Source organism: Lucilia sericata, unplaced genomic scaffold (assembly GCF_015586225.1).
Source record: "Lucilia sericata isolate MDLA Ls3-8-SP2 unplaced genomic scaffold, ASM1558622v1 Contig002401F_arrow, whole genome shotgun sequence".
Classification (NCBI taxonomy): domain Eukaryota; kingdom Metazoa; phylum Arthropoda; class Insecta; order Diptera; family Calliphoridae; genus Lucilia; species Lucilia sericata.
Genome location: NW_023996197.1, coordinates 1 through 20,000, shown reverse-complemented (window position 1 = coordinate 20,000; position 20,000 = coordinate 1). Strand labels below are relative to the sequence as shown.

Below are 20,000 nucleotides of genomic sequence, written 5' to 3'. Positions count from 1 at the left end.
CTCTATCTATCTATCTATCTATCTATCTATCTATCTATCTATCTATCTATCTATCTATCTATCTATCTATCTATCTATCTATCTATCTATCTATCTATCTATCTATCTATCTATCTATCTATCTATCTATCTATCTATCTATCTATCTATCTATCTATCTATCTATCTATCTATCTATCTATCTATCTATCTATCTATCTATCTATCTATCTACTTCTATCTATCTATCTATCTATCTATCTATCTATCTATCTATCTATCTATCTATCTATCTATCTATCTATCTATCTATCTATCTATCTATCTATCTATCTATCTATCTATCTATCTATCTATCTATCTATCTATCTATCTATCTATCTATCTATCTATCTATCTATCTATCTACTATCTATCTATCTATCTATCTATCTATCTATCTATCTATCTATCTATCTATCTATCTATCTATCTATCTATCTATCTATCTATCTATCTATTCTATCTATCTATCTATCTATCTATCTATCTATCTATCTATCTATCTATCTATCTATCTATCTATCTATCTATCTATCTATCTATCTATCTATCTATCTATCTATCTATCTATCTATCTATCTATCTATCTATCTATCTATCTATCTATCTATCTCTATCTATCTATCTATCTATCTATCTATCTATCTATCTATCTATCTATCTATCTATCTATCTATCTATCTATCTATCTATCTATCTATCTATCTATCTATCTACTCTATCTATCTATCTATCTATCTATCTATCTATCTATCTATCTATGTATCTATCTATCTATCTATCTATGTATCTTCTATCTATCTATCTATCTATCTATCTATCTATCTATCTATCTACTCTATCTATCTATCTATCTATCTATCTATCTATCTATCTATCTATCTATCTATCTACCTATCTACTTCTATCTATCTCTATCTATCTATCTATCTATCTATCTATCTACTTACCTATCTATCTATCTATCTATCTATCTATCTATCTATCTATCTATCTATCTATCTATCTATCTATCTATCTATCTATCTATCTATCTATCTATCTATCTATCTATCTATCTATCTATCTATCTATCTATCTATCATCTATCTATCTATCTATCTATCTATCTATCTATCTATCTATCTATCTATCTATCTATCTATCTATCTATCTATCTATCTATCTATCTATCTATCTATCTATCTATCTATCTATCTATCTATCTATCTATCTATCTATCTATCTATCTATCTATCTATCTATCTATCTATCTATCTATCTCTATCTATCTATCTATCTATCTATCTATCTATCTATCTATCTATCTATCTATCTATCTATCTATCTATCTATCTATATCTATCTATCTATCTATCTATCTATCTATCTATCTATCTATCTATCTATCTATCTCTACTTACTATCTATCTATCTATCTATCTATCTATCTATCTATCTATCTATCTATCTATCTATCTATCTATCTATCTATCTATCTATCTATCTATCTATCTATCTATCTATCTATCTATCTATCTATCTATCTATCTATCTATCTATCTATCTATCTATCTATCTATCTATCTATCTACTATCTATCTATCTATCTATCTATCTACTACTATCTATCTATCTATCTATCTATCTATCTATCTATCTATCTATCTATCTATCTATCTATCTATCTATCTCTATCTATCTATCTATCTATCTATCTATCTATCTATCTATCTATCTATCTATCTATCTATCTATCTATCTATCTATCTATCTATCTATCTATCTATGTATCTACTCTATCTATCTCTATCTATCTATCTATCTATCTATCTATCTATCTATCTATCTATCTATCTATCTATCTATCTATCTATCTATCTATTATCTACCTATCTATCTATCTATCTATCTATCTATCTATCTATCTATCTATCTATCTATCTATCTATCTACTTCTATCTATCTATCTATCTATCTATCTATCTATCTATCTATCTATCTATCTATCTATCTATCTATCTATCTATCTATCTATCTATCTATCTATCTATCTATCTATCTATCTATCTCTCTATCTATCTATCTATCTCTTCTATCTATCTATCTATCTATCTATCTATCTATCTATCTACTATCTATCTATCTATCTATCTATCTATCTATCTATCTATCTATCTATCTATCTATCTATCTATCTATCTATCTATCTATCTATCTATCTATCTATCTATCTATCTATCTATCTATCTATCTATCTATCTATCTATCTCTATCTATCTATCTCTATCTATCTATCTATCTATCTATCTATCTATCTATCTATCTTCTATCTATCTATCTATCTATCTATCTACTTACTATCTATCTATCTATCTATCTATCTATCTATCTATCTATCTATCTATCTATCTATCTATCTATCTATCTATCTACTATCTATCTATCTATCTATCTATCTATCTATCTATCTATCTATCTATCTCTATCTATCTATCTATCTATCTATCTATCTATCTATCTATCTATCTATCTATCTATCTATCTATCTATCTATCTATCTATCTATCTATCTATCTATCTATCTATCTATCTATCTATCTATCTATCTATCTATCTATCTATCTATCTATCTATCTATCTATCTATCTATCTATCTATCTATCTATCTATCTATCTATCTATCTATCTATCTATCTATCTATCTATCTATCTATCTATCTATCTATCTATCTATCTATCTATCTATCTATCTATCTATCTATCTATCTATCTATCTATCTACTATCTATCTATCTATCTACTATCTATCTATCTATCTATCTATCTATCTATCTATCTATCTCTATCTATCTATCTATCTATCTATCTATCTATCTATCTATCTATCTATCTATCTATCTATCTATCTATCTATCTATCTATCTATCTATCTATCTATCTATCTATCTATCTATCTATCTATCTATCTATCTATCTATCTATCTATCTATCTATCTATCTATCTATCTATCTATCTATCTATCTATCTATCTATCTATCTATCTATCTATCTATCTATCTATCTATCTATCTATCTATCTATCTATCTATCTATCTATCTATCTATCTATCTATCTATCTATCTATCTATCTATCTATCTCTATCTATCTATCTATCTATCTATCTATCTCTATCTATCTATCTATCTATCTATCTATCTATCTATCTATCTATCTATCTATCTATCTATCTATCTATCTATCTATCTATCTATCTATCTATCTACTTCTATCTATCTATCTATCTATCTATCTATCTATCTATCTATCTATCTATCTATCTATCTATCTATCTATCTATCTATCTATCTATCTATCTTATCTATCTATCTATCTATCTCTATCTATCTACTACTATCTATCTATCTATCTATCTATCTATCTATCTATCTATCTATCTATCTATCTATCTATCTATCTATCTATCTATCTATCTATCTATCTATCTATCTATCTATCTATATCTATCCTATCTATCTATCTATCTATCTATCTATCTATCTATCTATCTATCTATCTATCTATCTATCTATCTATCTATCTATCTATCTATCTATCTATCTATCTATCTCTATCTATTATCTATCTCTATCTATCTATCTATCTATCTATCTATCTATCTATCTATCTATCTATCTATCTATCTATCTATCTATCTATCTATCTATCTATATCTATCTCTATCTATCTACTTACTATCTATCTATCTATCTATCTATCTATCTATCTATCTATCTATCTATCTATCTATCTATCTATCTATCTATCTATCTATCTATCTCTATCTATCTATCTATCTATCTATCTATCTATCTATCTATCTATCTATCTATCTATCTATCTATCTATCTATCTATCTATCTACCTATCTATCTATCTATCTATCTATCTATCTACTACCTATCTATCTATCTATCTATCTATCTATCTATCTATCTATCTATCTATCTATCTATCTATCTATCTATCTATCTATCTATCTATATATCTATGTATCTATCTATCTATCTATCTATCTATGTATCTACCTATCTATCTATCTATCTATCTATCTATCTATCTATCTATCTATCTATCTATCTATCTATCTATCTATCTATCTATCTATCTCTATCTATCTATCTATCTATCTATCTATCTATCTATCTATCTATCTATCTATCTATCTATCTATCTATCTACCTATCTATCTATGTATCTATCTACCTATATATCTATATCATCTATCTACTATCTATCTATCTATCTATCTATCTATCTATCTATCTATCTATCTATCTATCTATCTATCTATCTATCTATCTATCTATCTATCTATCTATCTATCTATCTATCTATCTATCTATCTATCTATCTATCTATCTATCTATCTATCTATCTATCTATCTACCTATCTATCTGTCGAAATATCTAAAAAATTTAAAATTTTCAATATCATTCCAGAATAACTCTATATTTCTCGGTCAGAAAAGAGAAGAAACCTTTAGGAAACTACAACAATTGGAGCTAGTGATGCAAAAAGAAGGTCAATTTTTATTACAGACCTTGCATAAATTGGATGTGAGAAAATCTCGAGTACGACAAAGAATCGTTTACTTAAAAACTTTAGCTAGTTTAAATAATATACAAATTACTAATAATAATTAAATTAGAATATATAATAATTAAATTTAAATGTAATTTAAGACGCAAATTGTAAAAACAAAAAAAGTTAAAGTTTCTATTGCAAAAAATATTATATATTGTAAATATACACACGTATTTAAATAATAGATTTTAAATATATGTATAACCATTTAAAATCCTGTTGCTTTTGTCTAAACATATACCATGTTTTTTGTGTGTGGAATATGTACTTCTATAGTCCGCTGAGCAGATGCAAAGTGTAAGTTTAGAAAAAAGATTATGAAAAATAATTCGAATACAATGATCTTCAAATACAAAAGAAAAAAGTATGATTTCTTTGAAGGATCCTCTACTTTGTTTGGTAAAGCGTTATACCGCTCAAGGTATACAAACATATTGTCATTCATACACGCCCACAGAACATAACAAAACGGTTGGTGGTCTCATGTACAACTGAACGTTCTACCAACTAACCGACCGACCGATCAAACAACCAACAACAAGTGTTAATAAAGATCATTGAAGTTTATGCAGAGATTTTTGCATTATTGTGCACATTCAAGATCATTCATGTCATAAATGTTGTTCTTTGTTTTTTTTTATGTCACCAACAACTACAATTAATACGCGTTCACGATCCAATCCGAAAATGTGTGTGCAAGTAAGTAGCATCTGTTCTTAAAAGGTGCAACTAGTTAAACTAAACAGGTAGACTAAAGGATTAGTTAAAATGCAAATCAGTAGATAGACGGACATACATACATACTCTATATGGATTGTAAAAATAACAATAAATACCTAAAATACCTGTTAGCTTAGAAAAAGGACAGGTTGCTAGTTAGTTAGAACAGCGACAGGAGTTTAGTGTTTTTGCTATATATACCAGACATTTGAATGAATAGAGCACAGTTCAGTTTAGAACATCTTCGAGAGTAAACTAAAATTAAATACATTTTCCTATAATAAATATCCAAACATGACTTTGCAAGAAATCTTAGATAAAAATCTATCTGCAGCTGATTCGAAAATGGCACATTATATAGGCTTTGATTTGCGTATAGATTTACTTGTACAACGTCAGTCACAAAGTACATCCATGTTTGAACGTCTAAAAGTTATCATCAATCAAATAACGGAAAATTGCAAAACACATTCCACGGAGGAAGAGCAAATATCACCCAAAGTTCCGGCCTTTTTAGCGGATCATAATTATGCCTTTTCCAATACGTCGTCGGGTATATCCTCAGCATCTTCTTCGCCACCGCTACCCTTATCTTCTGCATCGCCCTCGTCTTCCTCTTCCGGCGAACAAGAAAATACCAGATTTAAGAGATGCCAAAAAGTTTCTGCCAAACGCAAAATAATTGATGACGATCAAGAATTTTCCGTGGATGATGAGGACATGTCGTTGCCAGAGGAGGAGCAAAGCCAGCAATATCCTCAACAAGTTGATGAAAACATTATTTTGGGCCCTAATGGTACACAAGTTGATGTGCTTTCCTACAACAGCATCATTTGGTCCTCAGCTGCATCGGCCACACGCCAACTTTTGGGTTTTGTCTTTAGCAGTGATGTTTTGGCTACGCACACTCTAACTGGCAAACCATCGCCCGCCTTTTATGGCCGCGAAAGACCGGCAAAAATGCAATTGGATCCCATTAAGGCAGCCGATATCATACACTGCGTACGCTCCAAGTTCAAGTGCACCGAACGAGAAATTAGAGCAGCCATCACCACTAAATGTTCCGATACTTCAAAAAAGTACAAGAGACGCCATCAAAAACAATTGGAATCTTCGCAAGTTGTGAATTAGTTTAAATTTAAACGGTAATAAGGATGAATTTAATTCAATACACTTTTGTAAATATGTATTTTAATGTTAAGTTATGTTTTTTTTACTGTGTGATTTTTTTAATAAAAAATTTAAATTTAAGAGTTTGTAAAAGAAATGATCTTTTGTTTTATTATTTGCGTTTCATTGCATTATTTTTATATTTTCAACAAATTTATTTCTATATTTAAACTACACAGAAAACTTTTCTTGTTTCGGAACACTAGTGCGAGCGATTTTTACTTGTTGCCCGACTTTTTAGGATCCCAGGCTTCAATCTTTGGCCGAGTGGTACTGTAGGGCATGTATGCCTCTAGAAAAATAAAGAAAAGAAAATTTTTAGTATCAAGTAAATAATGGTCAATAATTTACATATCAGACGTTCTATTTAATTTTAATACAGTTCAATTCCAGTTTAGTTCTAGTTCAGTTTAGTACTGGTTAATTTCTAGACTATAAATTCTAGTACAGTTCTAGTTTATTTCTAGTTCAGTTCTATTTCAGTTCATGTTTAGTTCTAGTTCTAAAACACACTTACCTTGAGTTCCGGAATGGTTCTCACTGTGATCAGCCATCCACTTGTATTTGGGGCGATTACCGTCACGAATTGGTGGAAGATCGGTCTGAAAACAACAAGATTTTATATTCAGAAAACACAAATAACATCCATTCTCCTTTCAAACTCACCTTATAATGCATCCAACCGAACCAATCAGCGGGTATTTGAGAGCCATCATAGTCCATGCCGGCGACATCGGAAAATTCTACCCAACGATTTCTGCCATAGAAATAATAGGGATTCTCGTAATATTTATTACCATATTTATCAGTGCCCACCAGGGTGCCCAATTTCAAATCATCGGTTCTGCAAATAACAAAAATATTTGGCAAAAATTAAACAAAACATTTACAAATAAAAATTATATAAGAATTTGGAACATATACTTGCCTATATAATTTCAAGTAGGTATTTTTCAGACCACCATTTTGGCGTACAATCTGATATAGTTTACCCAAACGGTCCAGGCCCAGATACTTTGACATTTTCCTAAATGTAATAAAAAGAACAATTTAGTTAATAATTTCTAAAATTTTCAAGAAAATATCGAAATATTTTACCTGTCTGCTAGACGGTGCTGCGAAAACGTTCAAACAAACAGCTGGTTTTTGACAATTTACAAAAACAACAACACAATTATTTACAGAGTTGCATTTTTCATATAATTATGAAACACAGCCATGTTATTGTTATTTTTTTCCAAGTTGAATGTCATTTTGACAAAGATGATTTTAAGCCGCCGCCTTTAAATTTGAACGCCGCAGCTCTTTGCTCCATATTCGGCAATTCCTCTTCTTGATTTTATAAGTGATTCATTTACAATTGTTTTTATCTTTGTAAAAAAATACTAAAAACTAAAAATTAAAAGGAATTATTTAAAATATTCCCTGAAAATTTTAATAACAACATAAAAAAGACTGTTTATAACAATGGCCAAAAATACCTCCAGCTCTGCATTCCGTAAAATCGATGTTGATCAATATAATGAAGACAATTTCAGAGAAGACGAAGCCGATTCCGCTGTGGCACAACTCGATGAAAATGAAATTACCACTTTGCTAACACAGGGCAAGTATATAGAGGCTTTGCTTTTGGTTTTACAAAATGCTCCCCTAAGATGTAAACAGCAGCATGTCAAGGTAAGTCTTAGGCAGGAAAAAACAAAATACTACAAAAAAACTAACGCCCACTTTGTCGTTTACAGGACCACGCCCTTAACTTAACTTTAAGGGTTTTGCTATCTATAAAATCCTCACAGATGGATCAGGCTGTTGAGACCTTAAATGAAAACGATCTATTAGATGTTTTAATGAAATACATCTATCGCGGCTTTGAGATTCCTTCGGAGGGTTCGAGTGGTCATTTACTGCAGTGGCATGAAAAAGCTTTTGCTAAGGGCGGTGTTGGCTGTATTGTGCGTGTACTATCGGACACTAATCGTGCATAAATCACTTGTCAAAGAACGATCGATAGTTAAAGTGGAATTGTTAATGTAATTGTAATTTATAAAATTTTTTATGGATTTTTTTGTCTTGTCATAATTGTATGATTTTGTATGTAAACAAAAGTTGCTGTATACCTACATCCCCATGAAGAGAGCACTATGTTTCCGCATGTGGCTATGTAAATTGTAGGCGATTTTTGGACTTAAAAAGTATTAAAAGTGTTTTGTTCTTTTTTCTCTACAAATTAAATGTGTTTTTGCACTGTTTTGTGTTGTTAAGAGGAGGAGGAGCTAAGCTCATTTAGAGATAACATATTACGTTAAAAAAATTTGGGACAATGTTAATAATAATGGACAATGGGAGGTATTTGCCTCCAATAGATATTTCAATGGTTAGCCGTCAAAAAGAGTAGGCGAAAAAAAGGCCCTCGGAAATCTCTCGCTTTTATTGATAGGATGAAGCAGATATGTATGTACATAGCTAGTATTATTCATAAGAGATATCGACAAGACAGGTAGATGTAGGTAGATTCCAAGGATTTTAGTTTATTTTATTTTCTGGAAAATAGTAGAAACGATACCAATTAAATAGCTAGATATTTTTGGATATATCTCGAATGGTATTTTCCTCAGAAAATGTATATTAAATGAATGGTCATCCGAATATCTTTCTTTTAATAGACATATTACCATGTATAAGAATTAGTATCCGAAATATTATATTAAAATTAAAATCATGAGATTTTTCGGAATTTTGTTCATATCTCCTATGTCTATGGATATCTGGCGTCTTCAGGAACTTGATTTCAATAAATATATGTAGCAAAATGGACTTCTCGATCTATAAGGATTCAGAATTCGCATACTTTTTGGAGTCGCAAAATGAAATACATGTTTGGTAGTTAGTTTGAAAAAATGTTGAATGTTTTATCATATCCGAAGAAAAACATTGGTCTACTACGGTACACTCCTTTACCAGTGTCTATGTTAATGCTGCCCTCAGGAACGTTACAGGTTGCTTACAGATGTCCTCAGTCAAGAACCGGTCAAGAAACATAACAGTATAATCTCCAAGTGAGTAAGTGCGTGAGTAAGTAAGTAAGTAAGTAAGTAAGTAGTAAGTAAGAAAGTAAGTAAGTAAGTAAGTAAGTAATAAGTAGTAGTAAGTAAGTAAGTAAGTAGTAAGTAAGTACGTTAAGTAAGTAAGTAAGTACAGTACGTCAGTACGTAAGTAAGTACAGTCAAGTACGTAGTAGTACACGTCGTACGTAAGTCCGTACGTAAGTCAAGAAGTAAGTCGTAAGTCGTCAGTAGTCAGTAGTCGTCAGTAGTAAGTCCGTAGTAGTACGTCCGTCCGTAGTAGTAAGTACGTAAGTACGTAAGTAAGTAAATAAATAAGTAAGAAGGACCTTTTCTTTTCTCGAAAATTTTGACGTTTAAAATCGAACAGTTAATCGTGCATTAATACATACCTTGACTAGAATACTTTAGACAAATTTTGCTATCTAGTAATCCTTTAATATAAATTTTTTAGACATTATTTATTTTAGCAAAACCTTGTGGAGTATGCAAATTTGTTTATATTATTCATTTAAACTAATTTTATACTTTAATTTCTTGTTTTTAGCGTTTAGACCAGTAACTAAATAAGGCAACCATAAAAACTGTATTTGAATAAAATTAAAGAAAAAAAAAGAAGTGTTTTTGTTTTAAAGAGTATCTGTTGAAGAGTGTATAAATGAATTATTTAATTTAATGAAATAGACAAATATATGGATGTTTTCATAAATAATAAAAAAAGAAAGAAAATTAAAAGCAAAATAAATGTATGTATAATGAAACTAAACGTCAACGTTTTTAAAGTTTCATTAAAATATTAAGACAAGTTTAAAATAAGAACAACAATAATAACATTATCCGTCCTTTGAACTCCTACGTCAAGATATTAACTTTCGAACAATTATGTAGTAGTTATTGTAGTATTTTTTTATTGATGATATTTATTTTCTTATGAAATTGTACGAAGTGAATGCGTAAAATTGTATCTCTACCACATGTGGGTTTCACGTATTTCGCTAATAATATGATTGGCACGAGTTAAGGCCTGAAAAGAAAAATAAAAAATTTGAGTTAAATGTTTGTAATTATTATTGTTATTCATGGACTTACCTTCAACATATCACCAGCTTCTTTTCGACGTACGGCAATGTGATCCGATTCGTTGAGTAAAGTATCGACTTTTTCCGATTTATACAAATGTGTTACTAATTCACTTTGTAAATTATCCTTAACATAATTAACTAGAAAATGCATAATGGCCTTTGGTACAGAATCTTGTATGGATTTTCGCACAATATAGAAATATGATTTAATCAAACGTTCTGTAATAATAGTATAAATTGCAAACATTAGAAAAAAGCTTCAATTATTTGTTTTAATCGTTCGTATTACCAATAACATCACAATCCTTTTGTTCTTTATCAGTTAAACGCCTGGAGTTTTGATGCACCGGTAAATCGGGTAAAAGATTAACCGGTTTAACTGGACTGACCATAGCATTGTGTAGTGGAGTATTTTGATTAGAGTTTTCAATACTTTCAATACGGTTATTTGTAGGGGCTGGAGGTAAAATATTCGATAGCCAGTTATTGGGATGTGAGGGTGTTGAGTTTTCGTTGACATGATTCTAAAACACAAGGAAGGAAATTAAGAAAGAAAATCAGTCACTATCTTGAAAGAAAACTTACTTGTTCCAAGTTATTTTGTTGCTGCTGTTGTTGTTGCTGTTGTTCTCTTTGTTGTTGTTGCTGTTGTGCCATTACTTGGGGTGAGGAATTTACCGCTCTGGGAGTATTCGAACGTCTTTGCTGTTGATGACCATAAGGGTCCATAATATTATCGGCCTTTAAGAGACTAGGCACTAAGGCGGCATCTTTATGAAAATCTGGATGTTTGGTATTGATATAGGCCAATTCGATGGCCACTAAATTCTCAACCATGACATTAGTGGCTGGTAAGCGACGACGCAACAGAGTGGTTACCACATCCACAATTTTCTCGTGCAGTTTAGGGAATCTACTAAATAAGTAAGTAAGTAAGTAAGTAAGTAAGTAAGAAGTAAGTAAGTAAGTAGTAAGTAAGTCAAGTAAGGTAAGTAAGTAAGTTAAGTACGTAAGTAAGTAAGTAAGTAAGTAAGTAAGTAGGTAGTAAGTAAGTACGTAAGTAAGTAAGTCAAGTTAAGTAAGTAAGTAAGTACGTAAGTAAGTAAGTAAGTAAGTAAGTAAGTAAGTAAGTACGTAAGTAAGTTAAGTAAGTAAGTAAGTACGTAAGTAAGTAAGGTAAGTCAGTAAGTAAGTAAGTCAGTAGTAGTAAGTAAGTAAGTAAGTAAGTAAGTAAGTAAGTAAGTAAGTAAGTAAGTAAGTAAGTAAGTAAGTAAGTAAGTAAGTAAGTAAGTAAGTAAGTAAGAAGTAAGTAAGTAAGTAAGAAGTAAGTAAGTAAGTAGTAAGTAAGTAGTAAGTAAGTAGTAAGTAAGTAAGTAAGTAAGTAAGTAAGTAAGTAAGTAAGTAAGTAAGTAAGTAAGTAAGTAAGTAAGTAAGTGTAAGTAAGTAAGTAAGTAAGTAAGTAAGTAAGTAAGTAAGTAAGTAAGTAAGTAAGTAGTAAGTAAGTAAGTAAGTAAGTAAGTAAGTAAAGTAAGTAAGTAAGTAGTAAGTAAGTAAGTAAGTAAGTAAGTAAGTAAGTAGTAAGTAAGTAAGTAAGTAAGTAAGTAAGTAAGTAAGTAAGTAAGTAAGTAAGTAGTAAGTAGAAGTAAGTAAGTAAGTAAGTAAGTAAGTAAGTAAGTAAGTAAGTAAGTAAGTAAGTAAGTAAGTAAGTAAGTAAGTAAGTAAGTAAGTAAGTAAGTAAGTAAGTAAGTAAGTAAGTAAGTAAGTAAGTACGTAAGTAAGTAAGTAAGTAAGTAAGTAAGTAAGTAAGTAAGTAAGTAAGTAAGTAAGTAAGTAAGTAAGTAAGTAAGTAAGTAAGGAAGTAAGTAAGTAAGTAAGTAAGTAATTAAGTAAAACTTACCTCAACATTTCCTGTTGCACTTCATTGCCACAGTGTTGCACTATACGCTGCATTTCTTCATGTATCAATTCGACACAACGTAAAGAAGGTTCCTCTAACCTTCGTATTTGTCTTTTGACTAGCAGTTCGAAAGAGACTTCGGGCACGAACAGTGCCGGTCTGGGTCCAGTAGCATTACGTATGGCCGTTAGTATATCCATTTTACTAAGGCCCGACAGAGGATGTATAGAATCGAGTGTGCGTCCGAAGGTTTCATGGAAAATATAACAAATGCGAGCACCACCACACAGTTCAGTGGTCTCAATATTACGTGCTGTGCCCTCAATGGTGGAGCAATAAGCGCTGGCAAATTTAGTTATAATTTGCAAAAGGGTTTGACTTTTATCCGAAACATCTTCACCGTACGAGTGCAAAAGTGATTGGAATTGTGAGGACATGACATTAACACGAGTCTTAAGATCGGGCAGACAATCCCTAATATGATGCATGAGAAGACGATTGAGTGTTTTAGCCAAATAAGGTGTGCCATTGCGTGTTGCTAAAGTGGGATATTTGCGTTGTAGAAAAGCAGCCTCATCCTTTAACTGCTCCTCAATATCTTTGTTATCCTTAATGTCCTGTTGCGAACGATTCATTACACCAATAATACCCAATTTAACGGGTATAACACGACCGCATAATATATCAATCGCATCTGTGCCAGCATCCATCAAATCCAATTTGGTCACCACCGCCAAAGTACGACGACCATCTGGATCCACATCTTTAGCCAATTTTAAGGCTTCACTTGTTGCCATGTCCGTATTGGCCGCTGTTACAGCCAATATTATGGAATTGGGATTCTCTATGTATTTTAAGACCAAATCTTTGATCTGTTGTTCAATATCTTCGGGTTGATCACCCACTGGGACTTTCGTTATACCCGGTAAATCGACTAGTGTTAGATTTACCACACGTGTAGAGAATATTTTCAAATTAATAGCTTCCGAACAAATGCCTTTATTGCTGCCAGCAATACGATCAGTTTCTTCTTCAATTTCTGTGCGTATTTGATCGAAATCGGTAAATATCTTTTTGGTATGTAAAAATTTACCCCATTCTTCTAAGTTCATGGTGCCTAAATGTGTAAATAATGGGTGTTTAATATAACATTTTTGTATAATTTTACGCAAAAATACCATTTTCAGCTGAACGATTGGTGCGATCATCTAATGGACAATGTATAAGTTGTAAAATTAGTGGTCGACGTGTAACAATACCAGTTCCTCGTGGCAAAAATGAACGTCCTACCAAACTTTCAAGTACGGAACTTTTGCCAGAACTCTGTAAAGATTTAAATTTCCATAATATAAAGACCGACTAATTAAAAACTTATAAAAACTCAATATTTTTTCCAACCGAAGGGAATTTATTGAGTAACAGCAAAACGCTTTAGATCTCAAATAAAAATACATGATTTTAAAAACCACTTTAAATAAAAAATTCCCTATAAGACTACGTCTTAAATAACAACATATTTTCATAAAATAAACTAAACAGTGTGTATTTATCTATCGTAAAATTTTATTTATAAATCAAAAGAGCATAAATCATGAAATTTATTTTTATCAATAAGCAAAAAAAAAAAAAACGAAGTGACGATATCAATTGAAAACATTGACCCATTAACAATTAGTGAATTTGAAAATAATATTATAAATAAACAATTAACAGGTGACAACAGTGACCAAAAAATTTTAGAAAGAATGAAGGAAAACATAATAAAAAAAAACAAACAACATGTAAACGAAAAATGATTTAAAGAAAGGGTGCGGTAATTTTAAAATAAACTGCGGAAATAAAAGTTGTAATTCAAAGTAGTTGTGAATTAAAATAGAAAAGAAACAGAGAAATGAGCTTAATAATAGAATGATATAAATGTGTGACTGTTCTAAGGCGTTTTGTTATTAGTTCTACAAAGATTTTTTATAATTCCGATTAGATTGATAGATAGATAAATAGATAGATTGATAGATAGATAGATAGATAGATAGATAGATAGATAGATAGATAGATAGATAGATAGATAGATAGATAGATAGATAGATATATAGATAGATATATAGATAGATAGATAGATAGATAGATAGATAGATAGATAGATTGATAGATAGATAGATAGATAGATAGATAGATAGATAGATAGATAGATAGATAGATAGATAGATAGATAGATAGATAGATAGATAGATAGATAGATAGATAGATAGATAGATAGATAGATAGATAGATAGATAGATAGATAGATAGATAGATAGATAGATAGATAGATAGATAGATAGATAGATTGATAGATAATAGAAAAATAAGATTTAGATTAATTTTTATTTTCCACCAATTGAAAAAATAACATTAATTTTCCACTGGGAATATTTATTTGTATTATTTAGTTTGCGAGTTTAAGCGCCCAATGGAGGTATTTTAAACTTAAGCACGAAATGCAAAAGTGTAAACAGCTGATGCAAAATAATTAATATAATTTTTATAAATATAAACATTAAAATATTCTATTTATTAATTAGTATAAATTAAAATACATTTTTTTGTTTTTAATTTAAGTTTTCATTAGTTTTCATATTAAATTTACAAGTGTCTTCTTTTTTTTATAAAATATGTTATCGACTTTTTTGGAACAAAATAGTCAACTTCGACTTTTCGACAAAAAGTCGATTGTTCGATTATTCGAAAGTCGATTTATAGAACCCTAGTCATACCTAGTTTTGTCTATAGTTTTGGTTATTGTTTAGACTATTGTGTTGAACAAATTTAGGACTATTGTTTAGGCTCTTATCTTGTCTTTATTTACGACTAGAACTATAAATTTTAAACTACACTGCAAAATTTTGTATCATTATATCCAAATCTACTGTAAATGTGTTAATACAAATTTCAATTAATTTAGACATAACATTGTTTGTATTTAAAATAAACACAACAATGCCGGCTGATTATTAGACCTCCCTAAACCAAAAATAAACAACAACAAATTCCCATTTAGTGCACACACTAGAGTCTAGTGACTAGACACGTCAAAAGCAACAAAAATAGGTACTTATAACAAAACGAAACAATGTTGTTTTTTGCCTTTGCCCCCCTCCTATCAAGACAAATGTTTATATGTATCCAAAAGTATGTGTGAATATTTTTCATCCTACATTTCAAAGCGAATTATTGATTTTTTCTACTTTCGCGTTCTACATTTTTCGCCTCCTTAAAAGACCAGAATCAAAACATTTGTCATTTATTGTTACATAAACCTGGCAAAAAAACATGATTTTTTTTTTAAGTAAAACTTACAAAATTATAGAAAAATGCATAAAAACTGCTCTAGACATGTGTGCCGGTAACTTAAAAATTATATAACTATTAATTTTACAAAACAATCAATTAAACAAAAACCTATCAGTTTAGGTACTTGAGTAGATTTTTTTGATAATCTTTATTTTTGCTTACCTGACTGCCCAAGACCACAATTTGCGGTAATTGTATGGAATCGGAGCCAACTGTATTGAATACATCTTGTAGTTTATTAATCACCGGAATTAAAGCTTCCATTTTCTTTAGTTTTATTAAAATTTCTGGCCTTTTTTCTTTAGCACTTGTTTAAAATTTCATTAAATATTTTGACGTACAAAATATGCAAAAAATAGAATTTGCAAATTTATTTTTTTCACTCTTTACACCCCTTGTTAAAAATGTTATGAAAATTTAATATTTCTTTAGAGATTTTATCACAATTATTACAGAATAAAGTGCTAAAATTTTAAAAGCACTTGTTTTTATTTTAAACACACAAATTTCTTTAATTTTTATTTAATTAATATGCAATTTTTAAGCAATATTTTATTAATCATTCAGCAAAAGAATTCTATTTTTTCTTCAGAGACCTGCGCCGGTCCAACTACGAATAGCCGCAGAATAAATTTCTAAAACGCCGGCGACGAAAATTTTTCAGGCTTAACAAGCAGAGTTGTATTAATTAGTATATAGTTTTAAATAAAACAGTTTATTTTTTATTATAAATAGGTTATAATATTTTATAAATATTCAGATATATTGTTTTTTTTTTGTTTTTGTTCCACATTATTATTTTCTTTTTCTGCTTGTTATAAAAATTCATTAAAAATTTCACTATCAAGCTGTGTTTAATCGTCATATTTATAACAGGGTGATACATATATGTATATAAAGATGTATGAAAAGAAATGAAATAAGTTGAAAATATAAGTGTAGTAAAGTAGACCAATAAGATAGATAGATAGATAGACAGATAGACAGATAGATAGATAGATAGATAGATAGATAGATAGATAGATAGATAGATAGATAGATAGATAGATAGATAGATAGATAGATAGATAGATAGATAGATAGATAGATAGATAGATAGATAGATAGATAGATAGATAGATAGATAGATAGATAGATAGATAGATAGATAGATAGATAGATAGATAGATATATAGATAGATAGATAGATAGATAGATAGATAGATAGATAGATAGATAGATAGATAGATAGATAGATAGATAGATAGATAGATAGATAGATAGATAGATAGATAGATAGATAGATAGATAGATAGATAGATAGGTAGATAGATAGATAGATAGATAGATAGATAGATAGATAGATAGATAGATAGATAGATAGATAGATAGATAGATAGATAGATAGATAGATAAATAAATAGAAAAAATAAGATTTAGATTAATTTTTATTTTCCACCAATTGAAAAAATAACATTATTTTTCCACTGGTAATATTTATTTGTATTAAAGTGATGGAATAATAAAACCAAAATATTAACGTTATTTAAAATAACACTTAATCAATTAAGTGTAATCACTAAAAAACTGCCAATCAATTATTACATTTAACCTCCTTTCCCCCAGTAGAATCTTTCTTGAATATTTTTATTGCGGGATATACTATGTGTATAAATTACACTTATTAAGATGTTCTTTAACCTTTTGGTCACGTGTAGGTTTATTAACTCATTAATTCATTATCACTAGAAAATATTTAATATTTACAAAATGTCAACGCTAACACTATTTGAACTTTAATTCAGTTTTATTGAAACCATAAAGAAAAATAATAAAGATTGAACTACTTACACGTGTAATAAACTATAATAAAAGAAATTTGGAGGCATATTAAAATCTGATGGCATATATACATACATAGATACATACATACTATGTATATAAAATAATAATAATTGATTTAAGTTATATTTCAAATATCACCCTGATGTTTATAGGGTAGCATTCCTTTTACGGCACATTTCTTAACAAGAATTAAATTAAACAAATACTTAAATGTATAACAATATTATTATTTATTTCTCCTCTTCATTTTTATTCTCATTAAATAATGAAAAATCTAAAATCATTTCATTAATTACAAGATCCTTGTAACGACTGTAAACTGCAACATCTCGTTTAAGAACTTTTTCGAATAACTCGAAATCGATATTATCCAACTCAATTGAGAACTCATCACCCAATAAGGGGTTGTAGATTTTAAATCTCTTTACTTTTATGCCCGTTATCTTGTAGAAACCAAATCCATAGATAATCGTTTGATAAAACTTACTTAACGGTATGATGAACTCACCGCGTGTAAGGGATTTAAATTTAGAGGTCTTTATTTCGTATATAACATCATTGTCAAATATTAAATCGGCATCTGCATTAAAATATTCACAGTATAGTCCGGGATTTAAGTGGACCGACTTATAGGGAAGTCGTTCCAAATAACGAATAATTTCTCGCAAATTATTCTCATTTACAATATAATCACTTTTCGGTATATTGTATCCAAAAAATATTAGATGTGATAGTGATACAGTTTTAATACTTTTTATTATGTCCATGGCCTTGGTGTTTGAATCTTTAAATATTTCGTAATGTTCCTCAATTGCATTCCGCAATGTTTCATTTGTTCCAACAATGAAATTATCAGAATTTTCCAGAATGTATTCAGTACGCACATCCATTATTTTAATATTATACTGATTGGACAAATGTTTTCGTATAAAATAGTCCATAAATAGTCCATGGGCTGAAAAATAACGATTTTTCTCAACACTTTCATCATATTGAAATGATCTGCCAACATGTTTACTTTCTATTTTGGTATCTTTGACAAGCATTTCGAAAAAATACTTGACATTAGGGAACATATCCAAATTTTCATTCGTTATTGTTGTTGCATTGGGAATATACTTTGGCTTGAAATCATCATCTTTTTTCAATTCTGACATGTTTAAAGAGAATTTGAAAAAGGCGTAAATGGCTGAAAGTGAAAATATTTCGTAAAAGTTTAATACAAATTATAAATTAATAAAATATGTATTTACTTACTTAGTAGTCCGAATCTTATATTAACACTGCCAAATGAAAGTATGTAGTATACATTTTAAATATCAAGTATGTAGTAGCCAATAAAAAGATATGATATTGTATTAGCGGTTATTTCCCTTATTCAAGAAATAATTCACAGAACTCTTATCATTAACATTAAATTCCTTATCAATTTGCACTGTGCGAAAAAACAGTTGTTATATCTAAGGTTTATTATACATCAAGACAATAAGACTGTTCTTAAATATATAGTCAGTGCTATAGACTGATTTATAGTCAATACTATAGACGGGTCTATATTCAAGACCTATAGACAATACTATAATAGGCCTATAGTTAAGACTATAGACTGGTCTATAGTCAAGACTATAGACTGGTCTATAGTCAAGACTATAGACTGGTCTATAGTCAAGACTATAGACTGGTCTATAGTCAAGACTATAGACTGGTCTATAGTCAAGACTATAGACTGGTCTATAGTCAAGACTATAGACTGGTCTATAGTCTAGACTATAGACTGGTCTATAGTCAAGACTATAGACTGGTCTATAGTCAAGACTATAGACTGGTCTATAGTCAAGACTATAGACTGGTCTATAGTCAGGACTATAGACTGGTCTATAGTCAGGACTATAGACTGGTCTATAGTCAAGACTATAGACTGGTCTATAGTCAAGACTATAGACTGGTCTATAGTCAAGACTATAGACTGGTCTATAGTCAAGACTATAGACTGGTCTATAGTCAGACTATAGACTGGTCTATAGTCAAGACTATAGACTGGTCTATAGTCAAGACTATAGACTGGTCTATAGTCAAGACTATAGACTGGTCTATAGTCAAGACTATAGACTGGTCTATAGTCAAGACTATAGACTGGTCTATAGTCAAGACTATAGACTGGTCTATAGTCAAGACTATAGACTGGTCTATAGTCAAGACTATAGACTGGTCTATAGTCAAGACTATAGACTGGTCTATAGTCAAGACTATAGACTGGTCTATAGTCAAGACTATAGACTGGTCTA

The 20,000-nt window shown here is 29.6% G+C and overlaps 5 protein-coding genes across 5 annotated transcripts; 2 read left to right on the top strand and 3 right to left on the bottom strand.

The window, feature by feature from the left end:
• Window positions 1–4,488: 4,488 nt before the first annotated feature.
• Window positions 4,489–6,481, top strand: LOC119613880 (early boundary activity protein 2). Its single transcript, XM_037969949.1, has one exon. It carries the CDS (start codon window positions 5,645–5,647, stop codon window positions 6,479–6,481), a length of 837 nt encoding a protein of 278 aa, XP_037825877.1. The 5' UTR covers window positions 4,489–5,644.
• Window positions 6,482–6,596: 115 nt separating this feature from the next.
• LOC119613884 (probable NADH dehydrogenase [ubiquinone] 1 alpha subcomplex subunit 12) lies at window positions 6,597–7,756 on the bottom strand. Its single transcript, XM_037969954.1, has 5 exons — window positions 7,619–7,756; window positions 7,449–7,547; window positions 7,187–7,364; window positions 7,038–7,122; window positions 6,597–6,812 (listed from the first exon to the last, which is right to left on the bottom strand). The coding sequence occupies exons 2-5, from the start codon at window positions 7,541–7,543 to the stop codon at window positions 6,739–6,741; spliced, it is 432 nt and encodes a 143-aa protein (XP_037825882.1). The 5' UTR covers window positions 7,544–7,547; window positions 7,619–7,756; the 3' UTR covers window positions 6,597–6,738.
• Window positions 7,757–7,810: 54 nt separating this feature from the next.
• On the top strand, window positions 7,811–8,747 carry LOC119613883 (actin-related protein 2/3 complex subunit 5-C). The gene is made up of 2 exons (XM_037969953.1): window positions 7,811–8,197; window positions 8,263–8,747. Exons 1-2 carry the CDS (start codon window positions 7,988–7,990, stop codon window positions 8,503–8,505), a joined length of 453 nt encoding a protein of 150 aa, XP_037825881.1. The 5' UTR covers window positions 7,811–7,987; the 3' UTR covers window positions 8,506–8,747.
• A 1,456-nt stretch (window positions 8,748–10,203) lies between these two features.
• Window positions 10,204–16,509, bottom strand: LOC119613881 (dynamin-1-like protein). Its single transcript, XM_037969950.1, has 7 exons — window positions 16,054–16,509; window positions 13,740–13,884; window positions 12,562–13,678; window positions 11,250–11,577; window positions 10,954–11,188; window positions 10,672–10,883; window positions 10,204–10,606 (listed from the first exon to the last, which is right to left on the bottom strand). Exons 1-7 carry the CDS (start codon window positions 16,153–16,155, stop codon window positions 10,550–10,552), a joined length of 2,196 nt encoding a protein of 731 aa, XP_037825878.1. The 5' UTR covers window positions 16,156–16,509; the 3' UTR covers window positions 10,204–10,549.
• Window positions 16,510–17,921: 1,412 nt separating this feature from the next.
• Window positions 17,922–19,045, bottom strand: LOC119613882. The gene is made up of 2 exons (XM_037969952.1): window positions 18,973–19,045; window positions 17,922–18,904 (listed from the first exon to the last, which is right to left on the bottom strand). The coding sequence occupies exon 2, from the start codon at window positions 18,870–18,872 to the stop codon at window positions 17,946–17,948; it is 927 nt and encodes a 308-aa protein (XP_037825880.1). The 5' UTR covers window positions 18,873–18,904; window positions 18,973–19,045; the 3' UTR covers window positions 17,922–17,945.
• Window positions 19,046–20,000: the final 955 nt, after the last annotated feature.